We start from the raw sequence: 15327 nt of genomic DNA on the forward strand, positions 1-15327 counted from the left end.
TTTAAAATTTGGTATTAATATTTTCATAATGCCTAGGTCGATGAGATCACAAATAGAAAAAACTTCTCGGGTTACGAAAATTTATGATCGTAGACAATGTGAATCTAAACCAGAGCGTTCTCATTGTTTTATAGTTCTGAAATTTTATTTTATTTAAAAATTGTTATTCATCTAATTTATTTTATTCGGTTAGTTGTGAATAACGATAACTCTGAGAGAAACAGCCCATACATAATTACTAAAAAGACTATTTCTACTTCTTGAACTTCTGTACAATATAGTGAAGCCTCGACGAGGGGGATTCTAGTGAATCTATACATTTTTTATTTAATGAAATTAAGTAAACGGTGAAAAAATAAATTAGATTAAATATACTCGGTGTTTTATTTAAAACACCAAAGAAAACATCTCTAACTAAAAGGATTTGTTTTATCTTCATTACTTTAACAGGACAATTTAAACAATGCCAGCCTTTTATCCTTAATACAAAAAAATAAATGTTAGAAATGACACAAAGAAAAAAAACAGTTGGAGAGTGAATTGTAAACAAAATCACAAAAAAACATTAGTTTGAACTCTACTGTACAGACAGTTGTAACATCTTCTCCGCCTGCTGGCGCAGGATAAGTTTTGGTTCATAGTGGAATTATAAATAAAACATTTATATTTTTTCTATTTAATAAATATACATATATATATATATTATACATTTTTTTCTTTATTATATTAAAACAAACCACCTGTCTCTAAAAGACTGTCTCTTGATAAGCGCCTTTTTTTAATAGGACCGCTCCAAGCTCCAACAACAGTAACTGTTCCATCAGATACATCATCATCACAATTAAGTATATCATCTATATTTGTCACCTGTTTCGGATATTTCATTCTTTTTATTGTTTCTTCATGTTGTTTATCAAAATGATACGGGGAAGTACTAGGTTTTTCATTTTTATTAATCATTAATTTATATTCTTTATCGTTATTATTAGTATTACTTAAAATTATTTCTGAATTATGTTTTATTAAAATATCTTTTTTAGATTTATTATCAAAAATCGGCGCTATATTTTTATTTATAGTATCATTTACTTCTTCACCGAATGTACTATGAACACAATCTAACATTTTTTCTTTATTTTTATAATTTTTTAACCTTCTTGCTGTTTGTACAATTCGTAATAGTTTTTTCCAATTTTCTCTAATTTTTGTAGTTTTTTTTAGTTCACTAAAACGATCTTTCGACTCTTCTAATAATTCTTCTTTAAAATTAAAATTTATACTGTAATGAGGATTTTCGGTGTTGTTATTTTTTTTACTTGTATTTTCTGTTATGTCTTTTAGTTTTGTATTTCTTTCACCTTTTTTATTATTATTTTCTTTTAATTCTTGTTCTTCTTCTCCTCCTCCTCTTGTTTCTCTTATTTTTTCATTTCTTTTATAATCTTCTTTTTGTTGTTTATCTTTCCCTTTGTTCCGGTTAAAATCTGTTTTTTCATCACTATTTGAATTATAAACATTTTTATCTTCTTTAATTTCATTTTTATCACCATCTCTTTCTTCGTGAACATCTTCTTTCACTTTTATATTTTTATTATCGATTAATTCAAGTATACTTTCATTCTTTTTTAATTTATTGTTAATTGTGTTATATCCAACAAAATTAGTATCATGTGTTTTATTTTTTATGTTATCGGTAGTACTTTTTAATTTATTTTTAATATGATTATTTTCTTTTTCTACGAAATCATTTTTATTTTCTTTACTAATTAATGATATATTTTCATCAAAATAGTTAGTTTTGTTATATTTTTCGTTAAAATATTTATTTTTATCTATTTCATTTTTATTATTATTCTCTTTTATTTGATAATCATTATCATTTGTTTGTTCTTCTGTCATCATACCTTTTGTTACGTATTCTTTTTCATATAATATTTCATCTTCTTTTACATTATTATGAATATTTATTAAACTTTTTTGTGATTGTGATGGTTGTAACATGCCAGGTAATAATATTTGTTCATTTTCGTTAACATTATTTATTATATTATTCGCTAATAATGCATTACTACTATCGATATTATTATTTATGTTACTTTTTGTTCTGTTATCAATTACTTTTATTATACTGATATCAGTATTATTGGGTTCGTTATCATATTGATTTATACCAATTTTTTGTAGTCCTTTACGTTTATTTTTTGAGTATAAATATGCACTCGTTCCAGCTAGGCCTGAACCAATAACGATTAAACACCATTTGAATGCATCCATTGTCGTCATACCTAAAAGTAATTGGTTTTGTAACATTCCAACAAAATTATTATCTAAATCGAATCCCTGTAACAGATAAGTAAAGAAATAACTAATTGATTATAATTGTATTAAGTTGAAAAAATTATACAGAGTTATTCAGAAAAAAATATATAACAAACTTTCAAAACAATTTCTAGTAGTGAAAATAAAGTAGAAAGTCCATATAAACTTAAGTTTGGAAACGTTTCGTTAGCAAGTATGGGCTGGCGAAAGATTTCCCTCTGATATTTGCCCTTGTGGTAAAACTAAGCCAGATATCATTTCTTAGGACACAAATTATGCGGTAAATTTAGTGTTTTGACATGAAATATGACCTGAAACATTTTAAAGAATAGGTTCCGGTAAGTATGAGATCAATTAACACTTTTTTTTCGGTAGGAAGAGGAAAAATCTGCAACCAAACGTCCAGCAGCCCGCAATACTAAATGTGTGGGTTTTCCTGCATAATGCGAGGACCAACTAAAAACACCTCCTCACCTCTTTGGACAGCAACTTACGGCATAACTCACGGCTGCCGTACTCGGTTAGGCCTGCTGATCTACTCGGTTAGGTTGGGAAGTCCTGAGCATATCAGCAGCAGTGACGACCCCGAGAGGCCCCCGACTGCCTCCTTACTCAGGAGGCAGTCCCCTCACCATCCACACCGCTGACGATTATCTTTACTGATGTTCTTCGGTCATCTTTGCTCTCAGGATGCTTTCTGTTAAGGTAGCGACCCTTCCCCAAGATGTCTTGTTGGCCAGCAACAACTTTAATAGATTGCCTACATCCAACTGACTAACTTCCATACAGCATCGGGCTCTGTCGTCCACCCACTTTCCGCATTCGAAGAAGGTGTGTCCTACTGTATCTTCACAGTAGGAACACGTCGGTGCGTTTCTCTTCTTCCGGTGAAACAAATAACTGTTGAACCCACCGTCGCCCGTCAGGAGTTGGATCAACCAAAAATTAGTTTCCCGCCGTGCTCCCGACAGACTCACCTTCATTAACTATCTTATGTTTGAGTAAAATAACTTTGTTAAATGGATAATAAAAATATAAAAGTTTCAAACAAAACTTGTAAAGAATTTGATTCTGAATAGAATGATATGAATAAAGTCACAGAAACTAAATACAAACGTAAAATTTTGAAGTTTATTAAAAACAAAACATAACAAGACTTGATGCCTTATGTAGAAAACTAAGCCAAACTGTAATATTTAATTTTTAATGTTGACGCTTTTGTTTCGTTTAATACCTAGTTAAAATATGCCTTTGATATGTTTTGTTTTTAAAGAAACTTCAAAATTTTTTCGTTCATATTTAGTTTCTTCGAACTTTATTCACATATAATTTTACTTGGAATCAAATTCTCTTCAAGTTTTGTTTAAAATTTTTAAATATTCATTAACCATTTAACAAAGTCATTTACGCTAAACATAAAATAGTGTGGTTTTCGACCCCAATCTTTTGGGGTCCTCAGATTTCTCAAAGTAGTTCTGGGGCTACTTCTTTCAATTTGTCAGATCAGATTTTATACAGCAACCTCTAAATTTACCCTTTAATTTTAGTTTCAAGAAATATATTGTCTGCCTTAATTCTACCAAACGCGCAGAAATCAGGGTAACATTTTTTACTAGCCGACACTCGCTAAGAAAGCGTTTCCGAGCTTATGTTTATATGAGCACTCTTCTTTATTTTCAGTAGTAGAACATGTGCTGAAATTTTGTTTCATACTGAATCACTCTGTATATATAATATATAATGCGTTTCAAAATTGCACGGCAATCTCTCGGGAGATGATTCTACAACCAAAAATAAAAAAAAGGTTCATATAAACATAGGTCAAAAAACTGTTCGTTAGCGAGTTATAAATCTTATATATGAACTTTTTTCTTGTTTTTGGCAGTAGAATCATTTCCCGAGAGATTTCCGTGCAGTTTTCAATCACTCTGTATGTATATAAATAAAGAAAGTCTCGGAGGTGTTGGCCAAACATAATGGACTGAATCAGGATATCATAATAAACAAAAAATTGTATGGAAAAGTGCTCCATCTCGCTTCATTTTCTCTCTGTCCTCTACTTTACAGATTGAGATATTACAATGGAAATTTTGTTTACATGTACACTGCATACAACATTTCTACAAAATAAAAAGATTTTAAAATTTAATTCCCAGTAATGTTTTATTAGGTAAAATATTAAGTTTTTTTGTGAACAAAGTGATCCCTCATTCGCTCAAATCGGTTTGATTAACAGCAGAGAAATAGCTGAAATTATAAAAGTGGATAGAAAAAACTCTGACAATTTTGTGGCTGCTACATTATTACTAATAATTAAAATTAATATTTTTAATTTAATTAATAATGTAAATAAAAATATTTACGAAGCTATTAATGATTAAAATTACTCAAATATCCGTCATTATTTTAATTTTAAAAATTACAATTTTCACCCTCATTTATTTTGTTGAAGATTTTTTTGGACACATATACAGCAAACTTCATTAAAATATCTTAATCCATTCTTAAGATACAAATTTTTATTGAAGAAACACAAAATGATGGATAGAGGAAAATTAAGAAAAAAGGGCGTTACTCATTAACCTTTTTTGTTTATTTTTATGTTCTGAATTGCCCCCTTATTAAGTTCAGCCACACCTACAGGAACACTCTATATGTGTATACATATTCTTCTTTTTTTTGAGATAGAGGAATCCCATTTAGGGGTGCCAAAGCAGTGTCGGACTCGCTAACAGGTTCCGCAAGCTGTTACAGAAAATGCGTATATATTCCTGCGCATTACCGACTAAACCTCCATTCCTGGCGACTCCACCTCCTGGGAAACCGCTAATAAAGCATTACTTCCCCAGAAGGGGGTGAGGGTTGTATACGTATACCTTTCTTTTTCCTGTTTAACCTCCGGTAACTACCGTTTAGATAATTCTTCAGAGGATGAATGAGGATGATATGTATGAGTGTAAATGAAGTGTAGTCTTGTACATTCTCAGGTCGACCATTCCTGAGATTAGTGGTTAATTGAAACCCAACCACCAAAGAACACCGGTATCCACGATCTAGTATTCAAATCCATGTAAAAATAACTGGCTTTACTAGGACTTGAACGCTGTAACTCTCGACTTCCAAATCAGCTGATTTGGGAAGACGCGTTAACCACTAGACCAACCCGGTGGGTTGTTTACGTATACCTGAACATTGTTTATTTTACTGGTTTTAAATGACAACATATTTTCAACTCCATTACTATGCATTTTAAAAAAAGGATGATTCAAATTTTAAATAAAAAAAATTGATCAAATAAACACAATTTTCAATATTATAAAACGAATTAAATATCTAATTCAAACGACTAAATAAATTGCTGATAATAATATCCTCTGCCTTAGTGCATATACCACTCTCCGACAAACAGTGTTTTTGGTAGCTTTCCGTATTTCAACAGGATTATTTTGTATTTGTTGTATCTCACTGATAATATCTAATAACTAACTCTTCCTTTGAATTATACTTTTATTTATATCAGTTTATTTAGTTGAAACCCACCGGGTTGGTCGCGTCTTCTCAAATTCAGCTTGGAATTCGAAAGTTCCAGTGTTTAAGTCCTAAAAAAGGCAGTTACTTTTATACGGATTTGAATACTAGATCGTGGATACCGGTGTTCTTTGGTGGTTGGATTTCAATTAACTACACATCTCAGGAATGGTCGAACTGAGACTGTACAAAACTACACTTCATTTACATTCAAACATATTACCCTCGTTCATCCTCTGAAGTATAATACCTGAACGGTAATTCCCGGAGACTAAACAGGAAAAAGAGAAGTTGATTTAGTTGAAAAATTTATATTGAAAATTTTGTTTTGTTTAAACCTAATTAAAAATTACAACATTTTTTTATATGTTTTGTTTTTAATAATTGAAATTCTTATGTGTGTATTTATTTTCTCTGGGCTTTACTCATACAATTTTACTTAGAATCAAGTTCTCAACAGATTTTTCTTAAAACTTTTATGGGTTTATAACCAATTTAACAAAATTATTTTACATCTCACATAAAATACTATTTTTTCGATCCCAATATTTTGTCTATCCCAAATAATAATAATAAATATACAGTTCTAGGACCTATTTCATAGGTTTCCAGGTCGTAATTCATTAAAAAGAAAAAAAAACATCATGATTTACTCCATAATTCCCAAGAATTACAGTATTCCTTAATTTTACCGAAAGCTCAAAAATCAGAGCGAAATCTTTCACTATCGGACACTCACTAACGAAGCGTTTCTTATTCTCTTTCTTTTTCTGTTTAGCCTTCAAAACCACCGAAAGGTGGATGATATGTATGAATGTTAATGAATTGTAGTTTTGTAAAGTATCAGGTAGACCATTCCTGAGATGTGTGGTTACTTGATACCCAACTACCAATGAAAACACCGGTATCCACGGTCTACTGTTCAAATCCGTATAAAAGTAACTGCCTTTACTAGGATTTGAACCTTAGAACTCTCTATCTATGTACATATGAACGTTCTTAATTATATTTACCAGTAGAACATATCCTGAAAATTTGTTACATTCTTCGCGAATCAAGTCTTATTTTTCTTACAATACTTAGCTACAATTTTTTATTTATATATTTAATTTTTTATTTATATTTTTTAATTTATTTTTTATTAAAAGTCTTGTCTGGTTGTTCTGTTGTAAGCTCTTTATACAATTTGATTGAAACCTTTCAAACGTAAAATCGCTCGGTCTTTTAATAAACGATTGGAAAGTATTTTTTCTTACTTTTTCATTCTTCTTCATGACGTCATTATATTGGATTGTTAAAGGTAATAATAGAGCAGTTTAAAAATGGAAAATCGATCACCAATTGTAATTTTTCTCTACTGTTATGAGGTTAATCGTTCTGTAAAAGTAAAAAATTCTAAACAAGTGAGTAAAATCATTTAATTAATCAATTTAAATATTAAATGCAATAATTAAATATATTATCTCTATACAAAACTGTAAAATAACATCTTCTGCTGATGAAATTAAATTTACTTCATTATATGGAACAGATTATTTACGTAAAATAAAATTAAAAAATGAGGAGGAAGATAGACTAAATTTTAATAAAGGAAGAATTAATTATACTGAATATAACAAAAGTAAAAATATACTTCCTTTTTTCTGTTCATATTTTCATTTTTTCAATAGAATAAAATAATTTTTCTAAATATTACATGTCAATATACACATTGTAAGTAATAATAAAGTACATTTCTGTAAGTGTGTAGCATAAATTAACGTTCAGCATTTCATTTTATTTTTCATTTCTGAGAAGTGGAATAAGATGTAGATATATTAACCTACATATAAGAGTTAATGTTGATGTTTATAATATACAAATGATCCTGCTCTGACGTTTTTTTACAATAAATAATATAATTTTTTTCAGAGGTCCCCAAACCATTTGTTTCCGGTATTACCGTAGCTTTTGTTTTCAAAATACTTTATAATTTTTTTTATTATTATTTATTTATTGTTTTTTATATGTAATATCAGCAGTCATTGAAGAATCTTAACTTAAAATAGCTAGCTCAAATAAATATGACATTTTTTACAGATTTTTTCTTTAAAAACTGAACAGTAATAATTTATTTTAATCTTCAATCGATAAACCATAGACACAGGGAGTTGTATTTAGGATAAAGAATTGTACAGTAAAACAAGTTGAGAATACAAGTTTATAAGTTGAATATTAATAAAAAATTAAAAGAATAAAGTATAGCTGATGACAATAAAAGCAATTATAAAGGACGTTTTGACAACAACCAAACATTTTTCTCCAGGGATTGGGAATTGAAGCTGCATATAAACCGTTCAGACGCTAAGTTGGTATGTGGGTATGAAACGTGAACGTAAGGAAACAAAGAGAAAGACAAAACTGAAATTTTCAAAATTTAAATATGAAAAATGAAGCGAAATAAATGAATGGATCAAGGGAGAAAAAAAAGGTGGTTATAACTGCTTCGCTGAATATAGAAGAGCATTTCTACTTCAGAGGAGAAAAAGAAATTGGATCGAATAGATTCTGAAAGAAAAAGAATAATTAAAAAAATATCTAGAAAGAACAAATGAAGAATAGAAGAAAGTAAGAGACTTAGAAATAGATAGAAATTGAGTGGCGTAAAGTCAGAGGATCGAGATGGGTAGGAAATTGGTCCATCAAAACGGATCCAACGTTGAAGAAACTTTTATGTAAGTCCCTAATGTGTAAACCTCAGTATCGTGGTGCTCCATCACCTTGTTACTAGTAAACTTTGGGTTTAATTTACTAAGCATTTGGCAATATTGGTATTAATACAATTGTATAAAATAAAGTTCCACTTACGAACAATTTTAAAAGTATATATTCGACTATTTTCGAAGCCGTTACTTCATCATCAGGGATATCCCAAAAGATGTTAATTCAATTCAAATGTATAATTGTATTTAAATTAAAATTGTTATTTTCATAATAGTTGGTCGTCAAGAAATAAAATTAAATTGTACGTCAATAAGACCGTAAAGTCATGTTTGTAAGATGTTTGCGATTATTAGTCGATTACATCTTAGCTAGTTAGATAATAATCACAAATATGATGTTACGATCTTATTGTCGTATAATTTAATTTTATTTCTTGACGACCAACTATTATGAACGTAACACTTTTAATTTAAATACAATAATACAATTAAATTGAAGTAACATCTTTTAGGAAATCCCTGTTGATGGAGTAACGGCTCCGAAAGTACTCGGATATACACTTTCAAAATTATTGGTAAGTGAAATTTTATTTTATACAAATTATGGGATGCCGATGTTCAATTTATAGTACACAGTATATTTGTGTGAAATGTCTAGATAACTAGCGCTAGTAAACGTTGGCTCGGGGAAGAAGAATGATCAAATTATTTCATAAACAGTCAACGCACATTAAAAATTAATTTTCGGGCTATCACGTTGTATACTTCAAACGACATGGGAGTTCTCGGTACCCCAAATCCGACAATTATGATTTAACATGACCAAAAACATGGAAGATAGCTTCGTTAAAGAAGATTACTTTTTCTAAAATCGGATTCACTTTATCAAGAATTTCCATGAGAAATTTTAACGGCGTGGATTTAGTGATTTCAATTCCACGCATCAAATAAATTTCAATACGCTTGAAGATTTAGGTACTTGTGCAAAACCTTCAAAATTGGAATGGGGTTGCATTCCCCTTGTTCGGTGATCTAAACTGGTCGACTTATTTGGGTATAGATCTGAATTTCTATGTTGCATAAAACACAATTTTGATTGGTACGAGTGTAGCACTGATTTAACTTTATACTCGTTCGTTTTCTGAGGCATTCACAGCATGAACGGTGTTGTCAGATCTGTACTAGACACGGGGTTTGCGCTTCCGTGGTTTCGGTTAGTTAGTTTGAGGGAATCATGTTAGGTTGGATGTGAAGATGTCCGTTTGAGGCCTACGTGAAGGCGAAATTTGATATGTATTTTACAGATGAAAATGTCTGTCGAGGCATTTACATCGGTGGCATCCCGACCGAGGCCTGGCTGATGACTGTAAGATGTAATCAGTTAGGTCTATAGAAGACTTCCAGTAAAGCCCCTCAAGGCTTTACAACAACAAACACACAAGGGGGAACCTGGTGTTCCCCCTACGGGATTGGGATGTAGGTATTTCCAGATTTAAACTCGCACAACGAATCGATTTACCCGGTCTTCTCTGGAAAGTTTCTCTTACTCGATCTACAACTTCCTCGAAGACAGGAAGGTCTGCCAGCCCCTTTTTTGTGTACTACATTTCCTGTATCCTTAAACTGCTGATACCAACGTTTAATAGAGACTTTTTCAGGAAAATCACGGCCGTACTCTAAACGAAAACGTCTACAAACAAATCCGGCTTCATGAAACCATAGTTCATACAATGCTTTCTTCTGCATAGTAGCCATTATCCAACTGACGATCCCCCTGTCGTTAAATCGCGCCGTCAAGTTCATTCAAGATCACCAGTAACTCCAGTACCTACATTAGTGTTTGAAAAAATCAGTGTGCGCAATATTACTTTGCTCATTTTTTATTAACCCCTAAAATGCGCTGAATAATTTATGTGCAATTGTATAACGCATACTGTTATAGATATAATTACTATTATTAGCTTATCAGGATCACATATAAGTCTTTAACCTTTTCAAAGAAAAAATTATCAATTGTAGATTAAATTACCGTTACATGTATTTTGCCAGAAATAATTGCATTAATTTATTAAAAACATTCAAATAAATCTCAACGGAAAAAATTCAATAAATATAAAAGAAATTCTGTTTCGTTTTTTGTCTTTAATTTATGTTACTGTAAATTTCATATAGTCTACAAAATATTTATAAATATTTTAAAAGTTTTATTTTAAACTATACTATTTAAATAATTTCAAACATTAATAAAAAATATTACTTTTCCATTTTGTAAAATGTTTATAACTAAAATAGTTTATAATATTCAGTGAAATTAAAATATTAATTTTACTTACTTCTTCAATCCAAAAAAGTGGACATAAAGTTCGTTTTACTTTTTTTGTAATAGGTACATATCTAATGGTTTTTAACTGTATGTTAATTTGTATTCTTCTACGAGCCTGAAGTGGTACACCGCTTACCTAGTAAAAAATAAATTATTTTCTTTTTTTTTATATAAAATATGTTTAAAATATTCATGATTTGCAGTCATATAAAGTATTTGAAATTTTATTTATTATACAGTACGATTAATGGTCGAAAAATATTAATTAATTTATCATAATTCATGTTAAGATTTAAACCAATTTACTACAATAAAGATCTTAAATTAAATTCTGTATTATTGCAAACTGAGGACACAAATTTGAACTAAAAGAAACGCTGTCTTTTACCTAAACAAATTATTACCGTGGGAGGAGGTGAATACGAGAGATGGGACTAACTATTAGTGATATTGAGGTTAACACGTACGGGGTGCGCTAAATACCTCGGAGTATGGATCGAGAGGAATCGGCTCTTCAACACACATCTGATGAGAACATCCGAGCGTGCCGAGAGTGTTGTTGCCAAGTTAGGTCAACTTATAGGAAGCCATAAAGGAGAGAGAACGACCAAGAGGCGAATTATCCTGCAGGTGGCTTTATTCATAATTTTCTACGCGGCCGCTGCCTGGATGGATACATTTACTAGTAAACAGAATGTTGATATCTTGATTTGTTACAGAGATATTAAAACAGTAGTAAATTTCATTGTTACCTCATTTTAACTCTTTAAATTCAGAATTTCAAAAAATCCTTTCTTTGTGCACACTTACACCCTAAGAAGAACGTGTATAGAAATTTTCATCAATTTATTTTAATTAGTGTTTGCGGGACGTTGGTTATGAATGACTCACAAAATTTTATTTTTATATAAATAAGTTAAGTTTAATAAAACTCAACGAGTTCTGTTTTTAAAAAAAACATGAACTTTATGCAATTAAAGTCGTTACAATTATTATACATTTAAATGTTTACAATTAATTGTTAATGTCATTACGCGTACATGGAAATGACTTTAATTTAATAGGACGATGTATTCGAACGAGTATACTAATACAAGGCAGAGATTTAAGTATACATGTTAACTAAATGACTTCCTGATTGAACTCTAATAGGACGTAGTTCATCGAATCAGTCCAGGACTGTGATTAAATAATTATTACTACAGTAAGTATAAAGAAACATAGATTGCAGCTGCATTACATTCTTTCTCACGGTGGTTTTTCCTGGGAACTAGAGATAGGCAACTCAAGGCTTATGTAATGTAATGCATCATCTATTCTGAGTAATGTATAAACTTATATATATATATATATATATATATATATATATATATATATAATAATAATAATAATAATATATGATAACGTCTCGGTTGGATGTTAAAATAACAGGAACACAAGACAATATGACTGTTTTTACCTGAAAAATTATAAAAAGGAATATTTGTGATCTAAATACTACATCTGCATATTTATATTTATTTATATTATTTGCGTAATGACTTATTTTTTATCTGAATATTTTGTGTTCCTGTTTTATATATGTATATATATATATATATATATATAACTTCCACTATGAATCATGAGACCTTGCCAATGGTGAGGGAGCTTGAGTGCTTAGTGATGCAGAGTAGATAAACTGAAGGTGCAACCATATCGGGTAGTTATCTGTTGAGAGCCAGACTAAGGAATGATTCCTGAAAGAGAGCAGCAGCTCTTTCAGTAGTTCTTAAGGGCGAAGGCAGGAGGACTTAAACGGCCATATCAACATCACTCAATCTTCTGAGTACTGGGTAGTTGAAAGCAATGGAAAGCTACGGCTGTTTTTTCCCCCAAGAAAATGTAGGTGTGCATTTTCATGTAACAAAGATGAAGGCGCCTTCCTTGGTAAAATATTCTGGAGGTAAACTAGCCCCATTCGGATCTTCGGGTGGAGACTAAGGAGGTGGGTGCTAAGAAAGATGTCATCAGAAAATTAAAAAATAACATTCTACGAGTCGGACCGTGGAATATTAGAAGTCTAAAAAGGTTGGTAGGTTAAAAAATTTAAAGATGGAAATGGGTAGGTTATAACGGAGATGATGTGGCAACATACTTATAGGCCACTTAATAAGATATTCTAAAATAGTAGCTTTGATATTGTAGGGACAGGTAGATGGGAAAAATTGTGCAGCCATGCAACGTTTGGAATATGTAAACCAAACTGTTAGGGATGTAGAATGTAGGGGGTATATCCAAATGAAACGACTGACACTAGATAGGAATCTTGGAGAGCTGCATCAAACTAGTCAAATGACAGAAGACAAAAAAAAATTGTATACATATATAAGTAATTTTATTACGAATAAGCCGCACATTTTTGGATAAATCTACAATTTATCGTTTAACATAAATCTAAATTTATGTTATCTATAACTAAATTATATACCAGATTGGTTGAACTTAAAATGCTTATATACTATATAGCATGCAGTATTCTCTAACAACGTTATCAATATAGTTCATCATTTTTCCTTTTCTAGTTATCGATTTCAAGAATTGGAAATTTGAAGAAGAATATTTATTTATTTTATGAGTTAAATTTCATTTATTTTATGGAAAATTTTTGTTTATATAAAATATAACAGGCCTAAAACAATGTGTTTTTTATGAAGAAGGGTCATTCGCAAGAAACACAAAAGCCAAGTAAAACATGATTTGATAAAAATAAAATAAGACATGCAGAATAAGAGAATTAATATAATTATTACGACTGTGAGCTAGGGAAAATATTTTGTAGAATATAAATTACTTCAGGATAAGTATCATAATGCAATTATATAGTGAGTATCAGAAAAAAAATTTCAAACAATTGTGTCCATTTAATTTTTACCCGACTACGTCAATAGGAGTGCTGGTAATGTATTTACCTGTTATATATGTTTGTTCCCTTCTGTAACTTCACAGATCCAACCAGTTACAACCACCTATTGGGTAGTAATGGGTGTTTGATTTGGAAGTAATATAGACTATCTTAAATTATCTTATCTAGAAGAGCTACAGCGGGGTATAAAATTAAAAATTACGTTATTTTCAAATTTGAATAATGTTGTTTTATAAAACAATAAAAAAGAAACACTTTTTGCCTCTTGTACTCTCGAAAAATGTCATCATTCTCGAGTTATAAATGTGAAATAACCTCATAAAAAAGGAAGCAAGAATGCTATCACGGTTAGCAATACATGCGCACATAAATATTTTATTTAAATAGCACGTTTCTAAAAAAAAATTCTCTTATAAATATTTAATAAATAAAAAGAATGTTTTTTTCTATTTTAAGGGAAGAAGGAATTTTGGGTCAAAATTTTTATTAGATGATAAGATAAGTATGCCCGCATGTACCCAGCCTAATATAAAGTGGGTTATGTTTGGAAAAGTTTGAGAAAATTAACTCCCAAAAACCTTTTCCCTGGAGATATTGACCCGAAAATTTTACCAACAAATTGCCCCATGTACACTAGTCTGTAAAAAAATTCATAAAATCGGTTTATCCAGTCTAAAGTTGAGCTTCAAAAACGCTAACGAACGTACATATATGAATATTACCCACACATTTTGCTTTTTGAGGTCACTGGGTCATGAAACGTCGAGAAATGCAAAAAAAAAACGTATATTCCTTTTCTTGATTGATTACTGTACTTTCCTTTTTGTAGCATAGCTGTGGAGCAGCGTTCTCCAAACCTTTTGTTAGCGTACCCCTAAGACGAAAATACACACATACACACATACTAACATACACACATAATATATATATATATATATTTGTGTGTATGTATGTGTGTGTGTGTGTGTGTGTGTGTGTGTGTGTGTGTGTGTGTGTGTGTGTGTGTGTGGTCAAAAATCAAATTAATTATACTACTTCTTTGGCGTACAATACGCCAAAGGGGTACGCGTACCCCACTTTGGAGATTACTGTTGTAGAGCTATGAAGATGCGCAAGTAAAAAGATTTAAAAAAATAGTTTTTTTACTTCTTTACGATCATAGATCTTTACTCCCTTTTCACATATAGATTAATTAAAATGTTTTTTTTTTTAATAAAATTATGAATGTAATTTTAATTTAAATAATTTTATATTAATTAAAATAATAATTACCGGTTCCAGAACAGCATAAGTCGAGTGACGTTCTTTATTCGGATTTAATCCTGTCACTCCTCTTTCTAGTTCAGGACTTGCATCGAAAAAATGAGGAAAAGAGGCTACTAAAGGTGCACCTGGAAAAAAAATGTATTAGATTTACTTTGTACACTATGGTGATATTATTCTTTTAAGTTTTTTTCTAACTTTGTGGAAGATTAAGATTAAGAAGGTTCCTCGATACTTTTTCCCGTCCCTTATCATGCTACTAAATTCTATTAACAGTATATATTGAC

At 30.4% G+C, this 15327-nt stretch overlaps 1 protein-coding gene across 1 annotated transcript in view; it reads right to left on the bottom strand.

Moving 5' to 3' along the window:
• Window positions 1–726: 726 nt before the first annotated feature.
• LOC142330897 (sensory neuron membrane protein 1-like) overlaps window positions 727–15327 on the bottom strand; it is a 100005-nt gene continuing 85404 nt past the window's right edge. The window contains exons 8-11 of the mRNA XM_075376364.1: window positions 15050–15168; window positions 10883–11008; window positions 2119–2340; window positions 727–867 (exon numbers count right to left, since the gene is read on the bottom strand). Coding sequence (XP_075232479.1) covers window positions 727–867; window positions 2119–2340; window positions 10883–11008; window positions 15050–15168 — 608 coding nt within the window. The remainder of the gene's footprint in view (window positions 868–2118; window positions 2341–10882; window positions 11009–15049; window positions 15169–15327) is intronic.

The sequence above is a fragment of the Lycorma delicatula genome, chromosome 10 (assembly GCF_047948215.1).
Source record: "Lycorma delicatula isolate Av1 chromosome 10, ASM4794821v1, whole genome shotgun sequence".
NCBI lineage: Eukaryota > Metazoa > Arthropoda > Insecta > Hemiptera > Fulgoridae > Lycorma > Lycorma delicatula.